We start from the raw sequence: 22,562 nt of genomic DNA on the forward strand, positions 1-22,562 counted from the left end.
AATCTAGATTGAGAAGTCATTTAAAGTCAGGCATGGTCACACACACATACATAATTACACCATTTAGGAAACTCGTGCAAAAGTATGGACCTCATAGGAAGCCCACATCTTAAAGAGACGTTTGATATCATCACTGCCATTCTCCATTGGTAGAAAATGTCAGAAGTTTCTGCCTAAATCCAGTTAACTGTGGGGAGAAACACAGATTTCACCTACTGTGGCCAGCTTGGCAGACATGTAAGAGGAGTCTGTGATGGGAGATGGCCACCAGCATGATTATCTATGAATAACAGAATATGCCAGTTAAACAGGAGTGAGGAAATGTATGTCTCCAAGAATTTAACAAACCAAAATTTGGTTTATTTCTCTATTCTTGAGTCAATGGGCCTTTCAAATATGCCAGGTTGATGAATTTAAAACTAAATTCTGAGTTTGAAAAGAATTGAGCTTCCGTAGGAAGATACTCAGAAATAATGGAACTTGCTAAACTCAAGAAAGTTTAGTATCTTGGGTGTGATGACTAATACTTTTAGGAATTCTTTCCTTAGGAATATGTTCTAGCAAGATAGCAAGGCTTTTTCAGTTGTTTTCTTTTTGCTTATCTTGGTCCAGGAAGCTATGAAAAAGAGAGAATTATGTTGAATTACATCATTTCTATTTTCTGACCAAGTAAAATAAGTATTTTCATATGTTGGGACAAACTTTCTTCTACAATTAAACTAAAATAATGTTTTGCAGTGCACACTCTCATCAGGGTCATTGTGTAATGGAATATCAATAAGGGCACACTTTCTAACCTGGACGAAGAGCATTCAACCTTTCACCTCAGCCTTCATAAATATGAAGAGTAAATATTTCCAATAAATCTGGGGCCATTGGTGGAAAGTTGCTCTGTTTTTTAAGATAAGAACCCAGAGCAGTGAAGCATTTAAAATAAAAAAAAATTCCCGAACTACAGTTGTTTTATTCTTGCTAGTAGTACAGGAGTTATTCTCTCCAAAGTTACACACTTAGCTGTATAAGAGGGTCAGACACATAATTATATTGACGGCAAAGAGATGTATCTTTAGCTATGTTTCTGACATTTCAAGCTAACTTAATCCATATGTGCTGAAAGAAAGGCAATGAGTCAAGACCAGTCAGCTAAGACCAGTGACAGAGACAACAGATGAGGTAGCAATGAACATGGTGGGGATGTATGGCCACCCAAGACACCTCCCATTTCAGCACCTACTTTATAGAGACTGAGAGAAGAGGTGTTCTTATCAGATTGTGGGACTTCTGAGCAGATTCTTCAGGATTCCCATGTTTATACATAATTTCTCAAGTTTAAAAATTGAAGTATATTGCTTAGTGGCCCTTGTAGTCATCTGGATTATGGAGAGCTAGAAATTTTTTCCTGTTATCCAGAAAGTCCAGAGAGCACAGCCCCTGAGCCAACTGGATACATTTTAGATGAAAAATCTTTAGAATTATATGCAACTTAGGACATGTGGAGAGAATTGATCTAAGGAGTTCTTTTTTTTTTTTTTTTTTTTTTTTTTTTTTTTTTTTTTTTATTTTAGATATTTTCTTTATTTACATGCGAATTTCTCCTTTCCCAGTTAAAAATATGGAACGCTTCACGAATTTGCGTGTCATCCTTGCGCAGGGGCCATGCTAATCTTCTCTGTATCGTTCCAATTTTAGTATATGTGCTGCCGAAGCGAGCACAAGGAGTTCTTGAGAATGAAAAACTTGGAGCTCTTGACCAATGTCTGCACACTCAAAACTTCAAAGACCTTGAAAAAGCACCACTTAATGGCCAATACCCTTAGTCTGTATAGGGTCTCCTCGTGTATCAATAATGGGAGAATGAAGAGTAACCTCCTGCTCCATGAAAATCACTACTTCAAAAGAATCAAGCCATATCTGCACTGGTAGAAAGGAATTTTTTAAAGATCATTTCCCCAGGAATTAGTCACATGTAACCCATCAGAGTCAGACTCCTACCCGTTTTGAGAGGGGCTATCTTAAAGATTGAAACCAAGGCATCACACTGTTCCCCCAATGAGCTTTCTTTTTGTCTTGCCCCGCCTTCCCTGCCCTCTGCTCCCCTCTCTTCCTCTGTCTCCTGACCTTCCTTTTTGGCTTCACTGAGATGTATTACTTTGAATCAAAGACTTCCAAGTTTCTTGATTGACATAAGATTAGGCTACATGAAATCGGTGATGAGGCAAGTATACTATAAGCAATAACCAGTCTATAATGGAAAATATGTCTCTGCTTAAATCATATTCCAATGAGTACAGACTTTTTTTTTTTTAAATCACCCCTAACTGACCTAAATTGAAAATAATGCATACTGGACTGGCTTCAAACTGGCTATGGAGCCGAGGATGACTGTGAACTCCGGCCTCCAATTTCCAAGAGCTAAGACGACAGCTGTGAACCACCACACCCAGTTTAATGCCTTTCCTGGAAAAAGAACCTAGGGCTGTGTGCAAGCTAAGCACAGCTACCAACTGAGCTATACAACCAGTCCTGGGAGGTTTTTTTTTTTCTGTACATAAAGTAGAAATTACCTATATTTGCATTAAAACATTTGAAGAGTTTACTGTTTCCCAAGCACACACTTTCTCATCAATTAATTAATTTATTCATTCACTGTACATTCCCATAGCAGCTCCCCTGTACCCCTCTCACATAGTCCCTCTCTCCACTCCCTTCCCTCCATCTCTGAGAAGGAGGAGGTACCCCCTGGGCACCAACCTATCCTGGCACTTCAAGTCACTGTAGGTTTAGGCATATCTTCTCCCACTGAGGCTAGACAAGGTAGCCCAGTTAGGGTAATGGGATCCACAGGCAACAACAGATTAAGTGTAAACCCCTGTTCCAGTTGTTGCAGGACCCACATGGAGACCAAACTGCACATTTGGTACATATGTTCTGGAGGGAGCGGGAAGAGGGTGAGACTGTCCAGACCATTCTTGCTTTTTGGTTGGTGGTTCAGCTTCTGAGAGCCCCCAAGGGTCCAGGCCAGTTGATTATGTTGGTCTTCTTGTGGAGTCCTTATCTCCTCTGGATTCCTCAATTCTTACCCCATCTTTTTCACAAGACTCCTTAAGCTCCACCTAATGTTTGGCTGTGGATCTTTACATCTGTTTCAGTCCAATGCTGTGTGGAGCCTCTCTGAGGACAGTTATGCTAGGCTCCAGTCTGCCACCATAACAGAGTAGGAGATTGGTTCTTGCCCATGGCATGGGTCTCAAGTTGGGCCAGTTATTGGTTGGCCATTCCCTCAGTCTCTGCTCCATCTTTGTCCCTGCTCTTATTGTAGCAGGACAGATTTTAGGTGGAAGATTTTGGGGGTGGGTGGGTGTTCTTATCTCTCCACTAGCAGTCCTGCCTGGCTACAGGAGGTGGCAGCTTTAGGCTCCATATTACCCATTGCTAAAAATCTCAGCCAGAGTCACCCTCTTAGATTCTGTTGGGGCCTCCCTGAAGTCTGGTCTTTGGAACATCCTAGAGATGCCCCTCCACAGCTGATTTCCATTCACTCTCTGGGTTCCCTCCTTTCAGTTTTCCCTACACCTGATTCCCTGCCCCCCATTTCCCTCTCTATCCCTTCTTCCACCCAGTTCCCTCCCTTCCTCTATCTCCAATGACTATTTTAGTTTCCTTCTGAGTGAGATTCAAACATCCTGCCCTGGGAGTTCTTTAGAGTTAAAACAATTTCCAAACTTTGAATCAGTCTTCTAAGTGAATGAACAAGTTACCATTTCCTAAAAGAAAACAAGAAATGCAAGATGCACCCAGGTTCTTGAGGATGTGCTTGACTGCTTAAGTCTTGGTGAAACTTGTGCTGAGCAGTTGGGAGCTGATCTCTTGTCAGGTAGCTTCAAGAGCAGATGATAATGAAAAACATTCAGAATTTCCAGGACAAACAGAAACTTGCCAATACAGTGGAGACTAATCTGATTCAAAGCCTCCCAGACATTTGATACTCTCAGAAATATAGTGGACTGAAATCCAACCGAAGCTTCAGTAAGCATGGGAAAGTGAATTCTCTCCCAGAACTATGCCTTGCCTAAGAAAATAAAATTTTAGGGGTGAGGCCAAGAGGCTACCCAATAATGAATGTGAGTTCTACCAGGACGGCCCTGTGAGTGGGGAGGTACAGCAAATGAGGGCGTGTGTTAGGGATTGACTCCTTGGCAGTATATCCAGGGCAGGCTGAAGAGCATAAGAGGAACCATACTGATAGTTTCATGGACTGTTTGGGTGGACTTAGAGCTCTAGCTCCTGAGTTTGTTGCTTAAGGATTATGCTGCTTCCAAAAGGGCAGCCTATAATTCAGAACATGGCCTCAAGAGGAGGTCTATGGTCCTTGACAATGGAGAACTGTCAAAATAAGCCTGGAGAGAATAGGGCCCATAGACTCCAAGGAAAGATTTTTCATTCTATTTTGGCCAATGCTCATTCCTCACAGGGAGATGAGGTAGAAGGATATAGGAGAAGATGAGTCAGAAACTCCATAGGCATAAGATGGGATTCTGCGCTGGGCAGTGGTGGCACACGCCTTTAATCCCAGCACTTGGGAGGCAGAGACAGGCAGATTTCTGAGTTCGAGGCTAGCCTGATCTACAGAGTGAGTTCCAGGACAGCCAGGGCTACACAGAGAAACCCTGTCTTGAAAAAAAAAAAAACAACAAAACAAAACAAAAACGAGATGGGATTCTGCCTAAAATATCTATCAGAGAACAGTTTATTTTATTGGCATGCAACTAAAGCTAGTCTTGGCTAGATTTCCCCTCCCCAACACTGAATATGACTGCGTAGAAATTATCTGAGTTTGATTGTTATTGGGGGGAGTAGAAAAACATATTTCATATTTTTTTTGTCTGGAATGGAATGCATCTGCAGCTTAATGCAGTCTTGGGAGTCCGAGGTTGCTGTGTACATTGTTAGAAGGGGGTGTGTGTTTGGACAGCTCAAGCCAGGAGAAATCATAGGTTGCTAGTCACTGTGAGTACCTGCCTCAGAGTATACTCCAGTGCTTCAACTGAGCCACCAGGTCACCCAGACATTTGGAATGAAGATAAAACATGGACATTATTTTTCCTTTGGAGAGTCATTTCAGGAATCGTGTATGGTTGCAAAGCTCAGGTTGGAAAAAAGACATTACTTTAATGTATGCCTGGTTGCTTCATGGAAAAGAAAATAGTATGTCTCCTCTCTGGAGCTGAGACTTGGGTACGCAAGTATACTATGACAGCTTTGCTAGAAGACCAAGGAAGATTACTGAGTTTATGTTTTGACTGCTCTATCTCCAGCACTGAGCCTTATTCCTAACCCTCTGTGGGGCTTAATGACTCTGGAAGATTGGAAGATGGTGGTTGAAGATGCTAATGGATCTAAGATAACTGGGGTCATTACCACTAGTCAAGCACTGTACTGATGTTCTAAAGAGAAAATTTAATAAATCATTCTTTATACAACCAAATGCTAGTAAAGCAGGGGTAGAAGGCTAGAAACCATCTCAGCATTCACTGTGAAAGGTCCTAAGAAGTGTGGGAGAGAATTAAGTACTGCCACAGAGTTTTATAAAAGTAAAACCATCATTTTTTAGACTGTAAGATGTCAGTTTCCACCAGCCAAGACTCAGTGGTACAGCCCACATTTCTCCTTGTTCAGTAGTACTCTTTCTTCATATGCTCTACCCCAAATAAGGCTGAAGGGAAGAGATAGCTAAACTATTGATAAAGTTCTTCTCAAATTGGTTGCAAAACAGTGACCTCATAGTCATTCTTGTCCTTTATTTTTATATTGATTTAAGTTTTATTGCATTATGATGAGAAAAGATATATGATTTCAATTTATCTGAATGTGTTAGCATTTAAAAATATATTTTAAGTAAATAGAATTAAATCACATTCTTGTTTCCCTTTTGTACCCCAACTCCTCCCAGACCCCCTTCAATACCTACAATACCTTTTTTGTCATATTCTTTAAAATTTATAAAATATTATAACAATAAAAATGAGTATTATAAAAGTTGTTTGATATAAAACAACAATCGATTTAACAGTCTTATGTAGATGCTTGTCTACAGCAATACTGAAAATATGTGTGTGTTTCTCAATATAAATTTTAAATAACCCTAAACATATTAACTGCATACTTAAAAATAATACATCACTAGTAGTATTTTTTTAATGAACATAAATATATAAAGTCTTTTGTTTGTTTGTTTTGTATTTAGTAGAGCTTAAAATCTTGGCTCTTACTGTGGTACAAGCCCAAAGTAAGAACAATTTTTAGACACTAGATTTTATTGTAATAAGGCTGTACTTCAATGATCCTCACATTCCCAAATGATTTTACCTCCATCATAGCTAAGCTAAGAGTTGATGGTTCTGCTGCACCAAGGAATGAATTGTAAGCATGATTTTTGGATACAGACTTCCTGCTATTGTCAAAGCTATCTGACTTGAGTGAGTGATTTTATTCTCAGCCCACAGAGAACAGGTTTCATTCAAGAAATGGTGTGTGTATTAAGATGGTCTATCCATAAAGTCATTCACCAACTGTTTCAATGAACAATGGTTCTGCTTGGAGGGTGGTACAGACGTTAGGTGAGGGTAAGAATTTGGTTCATTGGCTGTGATAATTTGGAAAAGCATTCATCTCAGAGAAAGAGTAACTTATAAAGTCCTCTTCAAACTTGATACAATAATTACAAATGTCAAGCAAAGCATTCAGTTTCACTCTTTGATGTTCTCTTACAAGCCATCCCCCAAAATAATTGCCTACATTTCTTTTGACTGTATAAATACTTTTGAAATATGTAAGCTGTTCTGAAAACCATAGTGTAAAAACACAAAATAAACAATACTACTAATAGAGAGGCTGAGATAGGAGAAGCAAGATTTCAAGACCATTATGTGGTACACAACAAGACACTGTCACATACAAACAAGCAGAAAGTGTATATGGATTGCACAATATTGGACCTATTTCTCTAATTACAAAATTAGTGAGATCATTGGATGACAGTCAACAACTTTCTAATTCCTCATATCTTTAGATTTCAATCTATTAGGATATTTTGGTAATATTAATTTTCATATTAAGATATTAAGAAAAAGTAATTGTTACTTCCTGTTGTTTTTGTTGTAAGAGGTGGAATTAGATTTGTGTGGATTTGTTGAAAGATTACTTTCTTGCTTTTTCTAGGGTGTAGTTTTGCTTCTCATGTTGGTGTTTTTCATCTATTATCCTTTGTAGGGCTGGATTTGTGGAAAGATATTGTGTAAATTTTCTTCTGTCATGGAATAGCTTGTTTTCTCCATCTATGGTAATTGAGAGTTTTGCTGGGTATAGTAGCCTTGGCTGGCGTTTGTGTTCTTGTAGGGTCTGTATGACATCAGTCTAGGATCTTCTAGCTTTCATAGTCTCTGGTGAGAAATCTGGTGTGATTCTGATAGGCCTGCCTTTATATGTTACTTGACCTTTTCCCCTTATTGCTTTTAAAATTCTTTCTTTGTTTAGTTCATTTGGTGTTTTTATTATTATGTGATGGGAGGAATTTCTTTTCTTGTACAAATCTATTTGGAGTTCTGTACGTTTTTTTTTTTTTTTTCCCCGAGAAAGGGTTTCTCATGCGCCACCACTGCCCTGCTTCTGTAGGCTTCTTGTATGTTCATGGGCATTTCTTTCCTTAGGTTAGGGAAATTTTTGTTTTGTTGAAGATATTTACTGGCCCATTACCTTGGGAGTCTTCACTCTCATTGTGTCCTGAATTTCCTGGAAGTTTTGGGTTAGGAGCTTTTTGCTTTTTGTATTTCCTTAGACTGTTGTGTCAATGTTTTCTATGGTGTCTTCTGCCCCTGAGATTCTCTCTTGTATCTCTTGTATTTTGTTGGTGATGCTTGCATCTATGACTCCTGATTTCTTTCCTAGGTTTTCTATCTCCAGGGTTGTCTCTCTTTGTGATTTCTGTATTGTTTCTACTTCCATTTTTAGATTCTGGATGGTTTTGTTCATTTCCTTCACCTGTTTGATTGTGTTTTCCTGTAGTTCTTTAAGGGATTTTTGTGTTTCCTCTTTAAGGGCTTCTAGTTGATTACCTGTGTTCTCCTGCATTTCCTTGAGGGGGTTATTTATGTCTTTCTTAAAGTCCTGTATCATCATCATGATAAGTGATTTTAGATCTGAATCTTGCTTTTCTGGTGTGATAGTGTGTCCAGGACTTGCTATGATGGGAGAATTGAGTTGTGATGATGGCAGGTGACCTTGGTTTGTATTAATTATTTTCTTACACTTGCCCCCTGCCATCTGGTTATCTCTAGTGTTACCTGCCCTGGCTAAATCTGACTGGAGCATGTCCTTCCTGTGATCCTGGTTGTGTCAGAACACCTCAGAGTCAAGCTGTCTCTGTGATCCTGTGATTCTGGACTTGTTAGAGCATCTGGGAGTGGAGCTTCCTCTGGGTGTTGTGGGATTGGCTGTGGAGTTTGCACCCAAGGTCTGCTCTGGACACCAGCCCAGACAGACGGGAAGGAACCAGTGCCACCGGGCTGGCAGAGTTCCTGGATCCCTGTGTCCTGCTGGTCCCAGTTACTCCCAGTGTTGGGACAGATGTTGTGTCCTTGTCACTTCTGATCCTGGGCGTTTTAGAGCACCTGGGAATGGAGCTTCCTCTGGGTGTTCTGGGACTGGCTGTGGATCTTGTGCCCAAGGTCTGCTCAGGGCACTGGCCCAGACAGACCAGAAGCCATTCTTGTCCTTTTTTAAAACTCATCTCATATGTCCTATGGTGCTACCTATAACATCAGTTTCAAAGCCGATAGTTAAGATTGTATGGCCATACAGGCTGGAGTGAGAGATACCTCAGGAGGCAAAGTTCACCCTCCAGCACTGCACATCCAGCCACTCTGACATGTGCCTGTATTCTATGAAACAGAAGGCCCTGAAGGCATGGTGACACATGCCTGTATTCTATAAAATAGAAGGACTTGAAAGTGATCCTCAGTTATATAATGACCCCCCCCAACACAAGAAAAGTAACTAATAAAAAAATGGCACACAAAGCTTTTTATTTGGTGAAATAAGTTAATCAATTGGGCATTCATACAAATTAGTCTTTTAAGTGGTAAATAAAATCCTTTAGCAAATGAGCAGAATCCTTTTTTAACAGATACATGTACTACATATACAATAGATGGTTTTATGGTTATATGCATTTTCCCATTTAGACTCTCAGTGAACCTAATAAATTGGATTTCATTTTTGTGTAGGTTTGATAGCCGTGCAAGGTTTGATTCCCATTTGTCACAGAGTAGAGACTTAAAAGGAAAGTTAAGATGACACTGATCTACCATTTAAAAGTTTTATGGCTCAGAACAAATTAGTTAAACTCCTTAGCCTCAGGTTCTTTTTAGAAAGTCATTTTTATAAGTACTTAGAGAGTGGTAAGGGAAGGCTGGGGAAGGGGATCAGAATTAATATTATATATTGATTCCTGCTGTTACTTAAAGCAGTTCAGAAAACCAGGAAACAGTGCATACGTATCATTTTGGAAGATGCATATTGAATTGATATTTTAAATATAAATTTGTGGTTTTGTGCACATAAATATTGAAACATATGGTAAAACTATGTCTAAGACAATAAGGTTTAGACTCTAAACATCTGGGCCTAAGTTGTAGGTTCTAGTTTGCATACTTTTGGGCTAGATCCTTAACTAATTTTTCCATCTTCAAACTGAACATAGAAATTCATGTTCTTGAAGTCTGGTAAGGATCAAGCGATAACTTAATACAATGGATGCAGTATTAAGTATTAATGGATGCCTAGGAGCACTAAATACTAAGAACCATCTAGAATATTGCTGGTAGGTCAGGAGGAGTTGATCCTTACTTTCAGTGACTCTTGCTGAGCAGCAGCAGCCTGAGGCTGTGAGGTGTGGTTGATCCTGCTTCTCTCTGCTATGTGGTATCAGCACAGGAGACTTGGATCCCTTCAGGAACTTGGCTGGGATGGAGCTGTGAAAATGATGCCCCTGATGCCAGGTATCTTAGTTGGAGGCTACAAGGCTGCCGCTGGCAGCACTCTTGCATGATGTCTCCAGGTTCCAGATTAGTAAAAGTAGAACCTTTTCTCCAGATTGGCACTTTTTTGGTCTATTGTTGATTCCCCAGAGAAGAACGTGGCTTCTAAACTGTTCCTTACTTTAGACAAATCCTTCTCTTTTACAAAAAGCTTCTGAGCTGTTTCCATCTTAACTTTTAGACTCAGTTCATTTAATAACAGTAAAAAGGAAACTGAGTCACATGTTATCGCACAGTTAGACAGACTGTGGAGGGGACCAATCTAAGTCCTGCCCTGAGGGGTTCCCATCAAAGGCAGAAATCAGACAGAATGCTAGTAGATGTGGACCTAGAGTACGTGTGAATAGTGCCAGGAAGGAAACAACAAAAGCAGCATTAGAGAGCAAATCTGCTGACAAATGTGGGAAGGGAAAACCACCCAAGGAGGCTCATTTAGCATCATTGAAATGGATGGGGAAGGCTGACTTTTGCAAAGAAGTGAGCAGTAGAGTCATAGACAGAATAAATTAATGTGCAAAGACTAAGTAGAAGAGGGTGAGACGTGATACAAGCCAGTGAGGCTGGAGACTAAGGGACTGTTGAGAGTATGGGGCAGAATCCTAGAATACACAGGGTCAGGGTGATCTCTTGTGATGTTTGCTTTTGATTTGGACACTAGTTGATGAACAATTAAGTGGGGATGGAACATTTCCTGCTTTGGTAATGGTCACTGTCTTAGGGTTTTACTGCTGTGAACAGACACCATGACCAAGGCAACTCATATAAAGGTCAACATTTAATTGGGGTTGGCTTACAGGATCAGAGGTTCAGTCCATTATCATCAAGGTGGGAGCAAGGTAATGTCTAGGCAAGAATGGCGTAGGAGGAGCTGAGAGTTCTCCATCTTCATCTGGAGGCTGCTAGGAGAAGACATACTTACAAGTAACTAGAATGAGGGTATTGAAGCCCACAGGCCACACCTACTCCAATAAGGCTGAACCTGGGCCAAGCATATACAAACCATTACAGTCACATTGGCTATCACGAGCAAGCTTAGAGCAAACTTACCTTTGCTTAGGCATCAAGACTAGGTATTGACAGTACATAAAATAAGACATTGCATTGTGTTGCTTTAAAATGTCTTTTGAAATCACTTTCAGTGGGCCTTAATTTGACAAAGCCTGCTCCCAGGTAAATATGGTTATTTCTGCAAATTTCTGGACTTCCACCAGAACTAAGGCATCTTATTTTAAGACACTGTGTATTGTGATGAAGGTTAATTAAGATAAATATTAAGCTCACAGATATGGGCGCCATAACCATGATTTACAATTTAATCTCCAAACTATGCAGCTTGGGAGCCCAGTCCCAACCTCTCAATGATAAAGCCATCTTCATTCTTTCTTTCTCTTACTTTCATGGTGGTCTGGGTGGGGATTTGTGGTACAGATCCTGCCCTCAGCTCCTCTTTATTTTGTGTTCTCTCTTCAAGGCCCTTTACATAATATGTCCTTAGTCCCTTTCTTCAGGTCTTCATATCACACACACACACACACATGCATATATGCACATACATATGTACATATACATAATGTACATATATGTATTGTATATACACACATATATATCCATACACACAATACATATATATTCCCTCAATTATGTTTTTTTTTTTTTGTTTTTCCAGACAGGGTTTCTCTGTGTAGCCCTGGCTGTCCTGGAACTCACTCTGTAGACCAGGCTGGCCTCGAACTCAGAAATCCACCTGCCTCTGCCTCCCAAGTGCTGGGATTAAAGGTGTGCGCCACCACCGCCCAACTCAATTATGTCTTTAATGCATACATATGTATACATATGTACAGTACATATATATAATATATATATATATTCCCCCAATTGTATCTTTCTGTGAAATATAAAGGAACACTTGAATATTTACTGTTTCCTTTGGTGTAAATGTTTCTCTGCATAGTTGGTTACCTGTGCAGTTATGACATAGCTTGTCGTGGATGACACAGCCATGGAGTAAGTTTGCAGAGCCCAGACAGTGAAGCTAAAACTGTCAAAGCTAGAAACTTTGTGCATCATATCATCAGCCTCATAAACCTGGGTGTCTCTAAGTAAGGATGCACTTGGACACACGCTGGCTTTGTGACTCAGTGGTTCAGTGTTGTGCTTTGCAGTGGAGATAACTTTCAGTCAGCTGGATGGTAGATCATACTAAAATGATTTGCGTGGTTTGAGAGTATTGGGGACAGACTGTGGCTATTCTGTTCTACAGGTTGAAGTCGATCCTGTCACTACATTCCCTCTGAAAGGCTTGACCCCCCTCACGGAATACTCCATTGCCATTTTCTCCATCTATGAGGAGGGGCAGTCCTTGCCCCTGGTTGGAGAGTTTACCACAGGTAGGCCTTATTCTGGATTGAAAGGATTTACGAAGCAACTATTTAGTGAACCTGCAGCAGCAACCTCCTCAACTGTAACTTTGAATCTATATTAATTTTTAAGATATCACGAATACACAATTAAATATCTAAAGTATTCTGGCTATTTCTTCATTTTTTTATCAAAATAAAGAAAAGAAAGAATATGCCATCTCACTTTAAAAGGTTAATAATTCTCCCACATCCATGCACATATGGAAAGCATGAATTTGACTCTGGAGGGTAAAGAAAGGAGGACTTAAAGTTAGAAGGAAGATGTAGTAGGGGAGTCCAGGAGAAGCCGAAGTCAGAAATGGATGAGGTAAAAATATATTGTGTCCATTTATGAAATTTCCAAATAAAAATGTATGAAACATCACATACATTGTTGTCTATTTACCACACCCCCATTTCTCTTATTTCTTAAAGTAAAAGGTTTATCCTCTTCATCCATTCATGTGTGTGTGGGTGCATTAGGCAGACCTCCAAAATGACTGATATCAGTTTTCTGTCAATGGAAATTACATTTTAAACACTATTTAACTTAATGCATTATGATATAGCAGTATTATAACGGGCCCCAAACTTAACACAGCAAGGACTGATTGAAATACCAAGGCAAGCACTTTATGGCCGACCTACCTTGCTGCCTCCATTTTTATTTTTTATACCTTATGAAAATGGCCCAATATCAACAATGTAGGAGTTCTGGAGTTACTGGAAACATTTTAGAGAACATCATTTCTGTGGTTTCCTAACTTATGCTGTTGGAAGGTACTGGAAACAGACATTAAAGTCACACCAGATGGATCGAGGACGGTTGCCATTCTTCCACGGCTTTCCAAAACCAAGAGCTCCCTCGGTCTTCCTATCCCATTGCCTTGCCAGGAGCTGCTTGAGCTTAGTTTCTTGCCTTCTTATTTCTCAAACTCAATCTCCTCCATGGCTCACAGAGGAAGTTCCCGCCCAGCAATACTTGGAAATTGATGAGGTGAAGACAGACAGTTTTCGAGTGACCTGGCATCCGCTCTCGGCTGAGGAGGGGCAGCACAAGCTGATGTGGATTCCGGTCTATGGCGGGAAGACCCAAGAGGTGAGTTGACTGAACCACAGTGAAAACTGATCCGGAACACATTCCCAGGAAGTGAATTCCTACTGCAGAGGACTTCAGGAGTAGCACCTTGCAGGGCATGACATTTACATTTCAATCGCATCAAATAATGCTATAGTTCAGGGTGTATTGTTACCAGGGGTTCAGTTTTATAGCTCAGATTCCTCCACCCTCACAAGTAACAGCTAATAGAACTTTACAGTGCTACTTTTACAACATTAATAGTATATTTGTTGAGGGAAGTAAAAGCAGTAGGGTCTGTAGTTTGGTTTTAAAATGATTTCAGGTTTCCTCTGTTTTTCTCAGTTAGTTCTTGCTTATGTACAGATTTTTCCTTTGTATTTCTCTCCTAACTTTCACTCCCCCCTTTTCTTCTTTAAACAATTATTTCTTTTACTTCTGAGATTATAACTACATACTTCCCTCTTCTCTTCAACCTCCCCCTCCCCCAACGCTCCCATATACCTCTTCTTGACCTCTTTCAAATTTAAGGACTTTTTTTTTCATTAGCTGTCATACACATACACACACACACACACACATGTGTGTGTGTGCATATATACACACACATATATATACACACACATATGTGCATATATGTGTATATATATATGTATATATATACTTACATATATATACATATATATATATATACACACACTATTCCTAAGGCTCAGGAATCATTGCTGGAGAGGGCGCAGAAAGATCTTGAGAACCTGAGGGTTAGGGAGTTTGCTGTAAGATTGTTCATCCTATTAATGTTAGAAGCTACATCCATAAAGACTCACCAACATGACTGCGGAACATGAGCTGAACAAGGAAGATAATAATAGACATGCCCAAGTGGATAGGGTAGTCTTCTCTAGGGAAGAGCACACCAATTTGTTTTCCAACACCAAATGGTCAATCTCTCTCCCCCACTACTCCCTATCTCCTTTTACAGTAACCCTAGTTACCAAGTACCAACTGCTTTTCAGGTTGTCCTCAAAGAAGAGCAGGACTCATATGTTGTTGAAGGCCTGGATCCTGGCACTGAGTATGAAGTCTCACTGTTAGCTGTACTTGATGACGGAAGCGAGAGTGAGGTGGTGACCGCGGTGGGGACCACACGTAAGTCCGGAGTGTGGACGTTAAGTCTCACATTTGAGCTTCAGGGTCCACCATGCACCCTCACAGCCTGTCTTCTTCCATTAGGCTTCAACTTCTCTTTGTTTCTCCGGGCTTTGTCTTGTTTTATAGTCAATGACTTTCATGTGTGAAGCATTGTAATTTCTTAGACTATCATTACACTGAAGACGCTGACCATCTCTGTCTTGTTCACAAGTTTATTCTCAAGCATTGAACACCACATTTGGCCTATCTTAATTGTACTATAACCATTCTCAAAATGGAAAGGTAGATGAATAGATGGTAGGCAGATATAATCATAAATGATCAAATTGGAAAATAAGTTAGGTACTAATTTTCCAAGTTGGTCTTGGTTATAAAAACTTTTTGCAAAATTTACCCACTGATATTCCCTTTTTTTTTCTTTTTGATACTATATATTAACTATATCCTTCTTTCTTCAAAATGAATCAACCATATATTAAGTTCTCTTAAGTGGCATTCAGAAGATTTATTGGCCAGTGCAGTTGGGACATCCTTATGTTATAAACTGAAGAGAGAGAGTAGTTCTACACAGGGGAATCCAAATGAGCCATGTTAGTTTTGTCAGAAGCCCCAGAACTGGGATCACCCTTCTAAATTGAAATGAGACAGAGAGGCTGGGCCTAGCCTTGTCATGTCTGCAGATGGTGGGGAAAGACTTCCCTTAAAGAGACAGTGATTCAGAGGAGGCATTTCCCAAAGGTAGGAGACATTGTCAGGCAGGATTTATGGACCTTCTAGATGGATGTGTCAGTTGCTAAGAAAGATAATGTCACTGTAATTTCCTTCATAAGTTATACAATGGTTTATGCAGACGTATAGACTATTGTCTTTACATAATTTGAGAGTAATGAATTTTCTTTCAGTTGATGATTTTTGGACTGAAGCACCCACAATTGTAGAACCGACCAGCCCTGTGACTTCAGGTGAGGATACCCAGGGGCCTGTTTATCCTCAACATGTTTGATTTAAACAGAAGTTATGTTTTCTAGTTTCACTTAGCTTTTATTTAGTTATTAGTTAGAAAAAAGATGTTCTTTCCTTGCTTTCTCACGCAGTTTACATGTCACCAACGTTTGAACTTTGCATCCTCTCTTCCACCATGTGCCACTTGGTCTCCTAGTTCACCGCCATTAAAACTGCCTACCTTTCCTACTTTCATCTGGATTCCCACTCACCTTTCTGAGGCAGTTAACATAGCACCACCCACAGAGGTCTTCGTCCCAGTCACTTCTGTGGCTCTCTGCAGAGGACTGATTATTCACACCACTTCCATTCATTTCTGTTGGGACCTGATATTTGACTTATGCAGTGTTAGTCCCTCACCAGTAGTTTCTCCTGTCATCTTGGCTTTTCTCTTTACCTCAGCACACCTCCCAACCAGTTGTCTGAGTTAATTAACACGCTCCCTATCTAAAACATGCCCACAGCTCTTTATTACCCAGTCACCCTCTCATTCATGTGTTTATCCTTCAGCTAATCTTTATTTGGGCTTTCTTTATTGGAACACACAAATTCTCCCTTAATAGTTCCTGTTTTCTGTCTTGGCACCAGAGTTCTGGAACTCTGCCTTGAACTGAGAATTTCCCACAATTCCCCTTGTCTTGTAGTACAGCAAAGTTATGCCAGTTAAGCCTCCTAGCTACTTGGGGCTGTGTTTACAATGTTTCTCAAGACTTGATGGTGCATGTATCAAAGATCTATACACTATGACATTTAAGACAGGTTCAGTGAATGTTCTCATGAGGGGGTAGATGAGGAGAATGTAAATGTATAGTGGGCAGGAGGGAAGTCAATCTTTTATAGGAATGAAAGAAAATGGAATGTGTGAGGGAAGAGACACCTTGGCAGATGGAGAGGAGAGTGAACACAGGTGAAGAAATTTGGGCAAATATCCCAGAAAAGATACCTTGTGTGGGCTGGAAAGAAGAAGGCAGCCTGAGTTGGGGAACTGTTTTTGAGTGAGTAGTGTTAAGACAGGCCTGGGAGGAGGTAGGTGGCTGCTGCTGGATGCTGCCTCACATGCGGAGAGTGAGGAGATCTGGTACCCCCTGCCCATTTCAATAAAGGGTGGTGGTGGTGAGCATGAGGTCCTAAGGACCATGTTCCCTTTTGAGTTTAAACCAGTAGGTTTTCTTCAGTTCTCTGTCAGCCACGAACATGGAACTCCTGCTTTACATGGCTGTGTCTTATAGGGTTGCCCTGAATGGTGATGGATGCTACTCCGTAGATGGTGCCTGTGTTCTCATTTTGGGATATGATGGTCTACAAGTTCTTTAATATGTGGTTCTATTTATTCCAGTTCTCCAGACAGGAATCAGAAACCTGGTTGTAGATGATGAAACTGCTACTAGCCTGCGGGTCACATGGGACATTTCTGACAGCAATGTGGAGCAGTTTAGGGTGACCTACCTGACAGCCCAAGGGGACCCTATGGAAGAAGTGGTAGGAACGGTCTGTATAACTGCTGCTGACCGGGAGCCCCACAGCCTTTCTTGGTGGAGCTACCATGGCTATTTGGGGAGATGAGCAAAAGCTGTCCTGCTCATTGCCTGATGACTCCAAGCCTGCAGAAACTAACATTCTTGCTCAATCCAAATTTCACTGTTGGTCGTCATGTCCGATCTAACCCTAAAACCTGGCCCACACAGATCACTTCAATCTAATCAAGCCTCTGCAGCTTTTTTGTGTAATTGCTTCTGCTGTTTTACACATCTTTTAACCAAAATAGGGTTCGAATAGAGTCATTAGGTCAGGCATGGTGGCATATACCTATAGTTTCTAGGGAGGCCGATATAAGAAGATCACCTAAGCCTAGGGGTTGGAGACCAGCTGGCAACACAGCTAGACCCTATCTATTTCAAAAGCAAACCAAATCAAGATAAGACAAAGGACCATTACATTTGTGTATTTGTATACATGTATGTAGATGTATATGTAAAAGTTCAAGGCAAGTATTAAACATTTTTGCTCTTGGGAGTCTACTATAAAGCTTTTAAGCAAAGTATACATGGGGGATCTAAGAGATATACTTTCACTCATTTTAATAATAATAATTATTATTATGTAACTAATTAATTATTACAACATGCTGTATAAACTATATAGTTATTAATTGCTAATAATTAACAATGATTAATAATTAATTATTAATAACAAACCAACATTTAAAGCATATTTATAACTATTTCTCCCTTATTATTAATCATAGTCATTTCTTCTCAAGGCTTTGTGATAAATTTTCTTTAAGTTGTTTTATGTGCATTTCTATGTGGGCAAATCTGGTACATTCTTAATCATGGCCTCCCCACGTTTTCTTAATATATCTTATTGCCCCCTTTGTAATTGTTTCTTTTTCCCCTAGTTCCTCTATATTTATTGCAGTTAGAAAATTAAATCTGCTAGTTTAATCCTCAAACTTGATATGTTTTGGAATTGTTTCTTATACGTGTGTCCAGACAAAAGAGAGTGCTCCAGTATCCATCCAGGGGCTACTTGACTCCTTGCTCACAAATACGCTCTATTTATTACTATGATATATCATTACTAACTTTGTTTCTTTTGCTGTATCATTTTTAACATTCTGGGGAGGAATTCTCAAAGTCATCATCGCTCATTAATAACATTGCCCCCACCCCTTTTAAGTTACAAAGGAAATCATTTATTTGAGCTCAAAATTACTTGTCTCCAGGTGATGGGAGAAACATTATAGGACGTAGTGATGTCTCCTAGGACTTGTGGATAGTGAATAGCCAGCAGGCTCATGCCATTGATCTGGGAGTGTTTCTGGAAAGTTAACGGGTACCCAGGTGATTGGGATTACATTGTAATTTCACTCCGACAATAAATACATTCCAAATGTTTCATGATTAGCAAACTTAAAAAAAATAAAATTAGGCGTGCCAATTAAGTATGTAATTTGGGCATTTTATTTTCCCTATTATTACTCCACTATTATAATTTGGTTGCTAAAAATAAGAACCTGCAGAAACTTCCCAGCATGAGATACATTGCTTTTTGTTTTGAAGAACCACATTAGCTCCTTGGTGCTAATTCCTACTGATTTGGAAAAAGTAATCATTTAATCTCACACGTGCACCTGTAAGCTCTGCACAGAAAAATAATAACAATATTTACTTTGGGTGGCTTCTAGATTGGGTTCCCTTCAGGAGTTTTTTTTTTTTTATTTAGCATTATTTATATCTGAAATACTTGGACACCTAAATGAAGGGAAAGCGATCAAAAGTCTTAACCTGCCCAGCTACACAGAGCTTTAAGGAAAATGGAAACTGTTGATAAGTTTACTGTGCAGTGGAGCGTTGGCTTTCCTCCACATAAAAGAAGTCCTAGTGGGAGTCTTCAACTTCCAAGCCCCTTTAGTGAATTCTAATTAAATTAGAGTTGTGCATGCAAATTACAGGCACTTTATTAATTTAAAGACTGGCCTGAGGATTGAGAATCTGTATTTTATCAAATACTACTGCTGTAGAAATGCAATGATGTATTAATTTAATTCTTCAGCTAATTAAATAAGTTGTGTGTGTGTGACAGCGAGAGATGGAGAAAGAGGGAGAGAGGGAGAGAGAGAGAAAGGGAGAGAGAGAGAGAGACAGAGAGGCGGGGGTGGTGGGGCACATGCACAGGCATATTCTCCTATGGAGGCTAGAGGTTGGCTTCTGGTAGCTTCTTCAGAAATTCACCTCATTTTTGGAGACAGGCTCGCTCATTGACTCTGCAGCTTGACATTTTATTAGACTGGGTAGCAAGCATGCAAGTCTCCAGGACCTGCCAGTCTCCACTTCCCTAATGCTGGCTTATAGGCATGTGCTGCCATGCCCAGATTTTTATATGGTTGTAGGAATCTGAAGTCAGGTCCTTATGTGTGGGCTGTGAGTGCCCTCTGAGACATCTCCCCATCCTTCCTTATAAGTGAGATAGGAAGAAAGTAAGGCATGTCTGCGTTAGGACAGTGAGATTCAGGTCAATGACAAAGTCGAAAGACCTTGAAATAGTGGGGATGCAATGATATCTTAGAATGATGATATCTGAGGTGAAGAGATAGTTTAGACAATAAAGTGCTTGCCTTGAAAGGATAAGGAATGAGTTACATTATTAAATCATATTAAAAAAAATAGCACTGTGTATGGTGGTGCTCCTGTAATCACAGCCCTGGGGTGGGGGAGGGCAGAGATAGGTGGATCTCTGGGCTTGCTGTCTAGCTATCCTAAACTACTCAATAAATAGCAGGTCACAGAGAGACCCTATCTCAAAAACCAAAAGAGCGGATGTGCCTGAGGACTGACACTCATGATTGTCCTCTGGCCATTACACACACGTGCACACATTTGCATGTACATCCATACACATATGTACCTGCACACATATGACCATGCATAGAAACACACACACACACACACACACACACACACACACACACACAAGATGCTTGCCCAGGAAAAATGGCTGGCTAACCCATATTATGAAAGCAAAAGAAGAAAATGTGTCCTGATCATAGACATATTTTCTCTTACCATTGGTCCAAGTTTTCTCTTCACTGTTACAGCTAATTGTATATGCATGGGCAAAGGATGAGATAGGACTTGAGTTGAACAACTGCATACACACGTAGTGTTGTAAACCAAAAGGAAACAAAAACTAAAATTACCAGTTAGGGAATATGAATTACTTCTGTACTTTAAGGCATAATGAAATCTACCAAAGTTCAAAGAAAAAAAAAAGAAATGTAACATATAAAAATGTCAGTCACTATTTCATAAGGATTGGTTTGCACGATGGTTAATGGCACTGCAGAGTGCCATAGACAGCGACCTCAGTTTTGCTGTCAGAGCAGAGATGTCTCTGTTACTTGTAAAAGGCTGCTTGGAATTTTAGCATCCTATAGCCTGTTAACCACAGACTGAACACTGGCTGGGGAACATTATCTAAAGAGGGGCTACTTAAAGTATGTCTTAGTCTCCTGTAGGGTGAGTCATTAAGTTTTGGAAAGCTCCTGTCAGCCATTTAACATTCCTGCAACAATCCAAGAGTGCCAATCACATTTCTGCTGGTTTAGCTTTATTGTATTTGATACAAGTATCAGATGACAGTGGATTGGAATTAAAGCAACACCACAAACACAACTCTGAATTATTCTTCATCGCCATATGAAAACCGTGGCCTAAAAGTGGAATTTTGCAAGATGGGACACAGCAAAGTGTATGAACTCTTGTTTCTTCTGCAAATCACAGCTTGCTGTATGTGATCCAGACAGCTCTCATAGAGCGAGACAGAAAAGTTACATATCTGAAAAGTTAAAAACACAAAGCTCCCTAGTGGAATTTGCATCGCATTTAATCACTAACATCTTTCACAGAGTTGTCTTAAAAGTGAAAGGCAACATCTGCTATGACTGCAGCATCTGTATTTTAAGTAGTAGCTTCTATTAATATATATAATTTGACTTGACTTTACTTAAACAAGCAGAGACCGAACAGGATGAAATTTGCATACCCCAGAGGGAATTTCCATTTTACTCTTGATAATGAATATGAGGGTGGAAAAAAAAAAGTTTGCTCTGCGTACTTGTATGGCACAAACCCCCAAAGGTTAAACAGGCCCTAGATCAGATCTCTGGGGTTTCAATATGGCCCCTGTACTGGGCCATGTGAGTCTGTTTCTACATCTATAAAGTGAGTGTGATATCACTATCTTAAAGGGTTATGGTGATGAGGAAGGGACTTACTGGATTTAGATTCTTCTAGTTAGCAAGCGGCACAAACCATTAGGCACTTAATGAGGGCTGTTGTTATAAACCACGGCAACTACTTTCTGACAAGCAGGGGGAATGCTCCAGAGTGGTCTCACCGCTTTACAGTATCCCACAGACTGAATTCAATCAGTAACAAGGCCATATGCTTCTCAGTGTGAGACCTGACCTTATTTAAAGAGCATCTACATGGGTGGTGTGCTAGACAGCTTGGAATGAGAGGCTGGGCTCTGCTCCAGCATTCTGTTGAAGAGAGACACCCCTAAGGACGCTACCCTGATGGGGCAATGCAAGTCAGGGCATCCACAGCTGCCTTGCAGCCCTTCCTGCCAGCGTTGACTAATTCACCCTAGATTAGAACAGAGCTGCTATTTTTATAACTGCCTACCCAAGATTCCACGAGATGCAATCTCCTGGACACTCCAGTGTTCCTTTCTTTGGTTAGCAGAACGATGGTTGTCTAAGGCAGGGTTTCCTTATACCCAAGACGATGGTATGTCAAAGCTTAGCTGTATCATAGCAATAGCTACTTCTGGGTTCACCAAAAGGTTTTCTAGGACTTGTTCCATGATGGATGGGTTCCTCCTTCTGTCAGAGGAGAAAGCATGGCCTCAGCCTGCTGGCATCTCATTCAGCCCTGGAATGGAAAACCTTTCTGGCTGTCTGGGTCTTGTGACTCTTTTAAGCCCCCCTTGGGTCAATCTGTAGACCCTCACATTTTCCGCAGTGACTATTAAGTTCCCAACAGCTCAGAGACGTGCCAGCATTTAACTGCTGGACATAGGCCCAGTATTTCATAGTGAATACGTGGTACAAAATATTCTCTTAGAAACATCAGAATTGTACTGTGTGCCACGTGGCACATTGCACACCAGCTGGTGCAGGGTCCCCGTGCCTCTGGATTTCTTTTTTCTGGCAGTTGTAGGGACAGAGGGATAGCAGATCCAGATGGAGGAAGACATCTCCTTCCAGATGTAAGAAAGCTGCAGTAATTTTTGAGTATTGCTGTTAAATATGTTTCAACTAAAAAAAAAAAA

At 40.3% G+C, this 22,562-nt stretch overlaps 1 protein-coding gene and 1 non-coding gene across 4 annotated transcripts in view; one reads left to right on the forward strand and one right to left on the reverse strand.

Moving 5' to 3' along the window:
• The window catches only part of Col14a1 (collagen type XIV alpha 1 chain), a 224,054-nt gene that overhangs the window by 97,376 nt on the left and 104,116 nt on the right, over positions 1–22,562 (forward strand). For 2 of the 3 annotated variants that reach the window (XM_031359565.1, XM_031359567.1), the window contains exons 15-19: positions 12,355–12,481; positions 13,453–13,592; positions 14,588–14,720; positions 15,626–15,685; positions 17,062–17,213. In XM_031359565.1, the coding sequence (XP_031215425.1) occupies positions 12,355–12,481; positions 13,453–13,592; positions 14,588–14,720; positions 15,626–15,685; positions 17,062–17,213 (612 nt within the window). The remainder of the gene's footprint in view (positions 1–12,354; positions 12,482–13,452; positions 13,593–14,587; positions 14,721–15,625; positions 15,686–17,061; positions 17,214–22,562) is intronic. The other variant, XM_031359566.1, reaches the window with a different exon arrangement.
• LOC116082970 lies at positions 1,607–1,713 on the reverse strand. The gene has a single exon (XR_004115563.1). It is a non-coding gene; the product is annotated as a U6 spliceosomal RNA (small nuclear RNA).

Source organism: Mastomys coucha, unplaced genomic scaffold (assembly GCF_008632895.1).
Source record: "Mastomys coucha isolate ucsf_1 unplaced genomic scaffold, UCSF_Mcou_1 pScaffold7, whole genome shotgun sequence".
Classification (NCBI taxonomy): domain Eukaryota; kingdom Metazoa; phylum Chordata; class Mammalia; order Rodentia; family Muridae; genus Mastomys; species Mastomys coucha.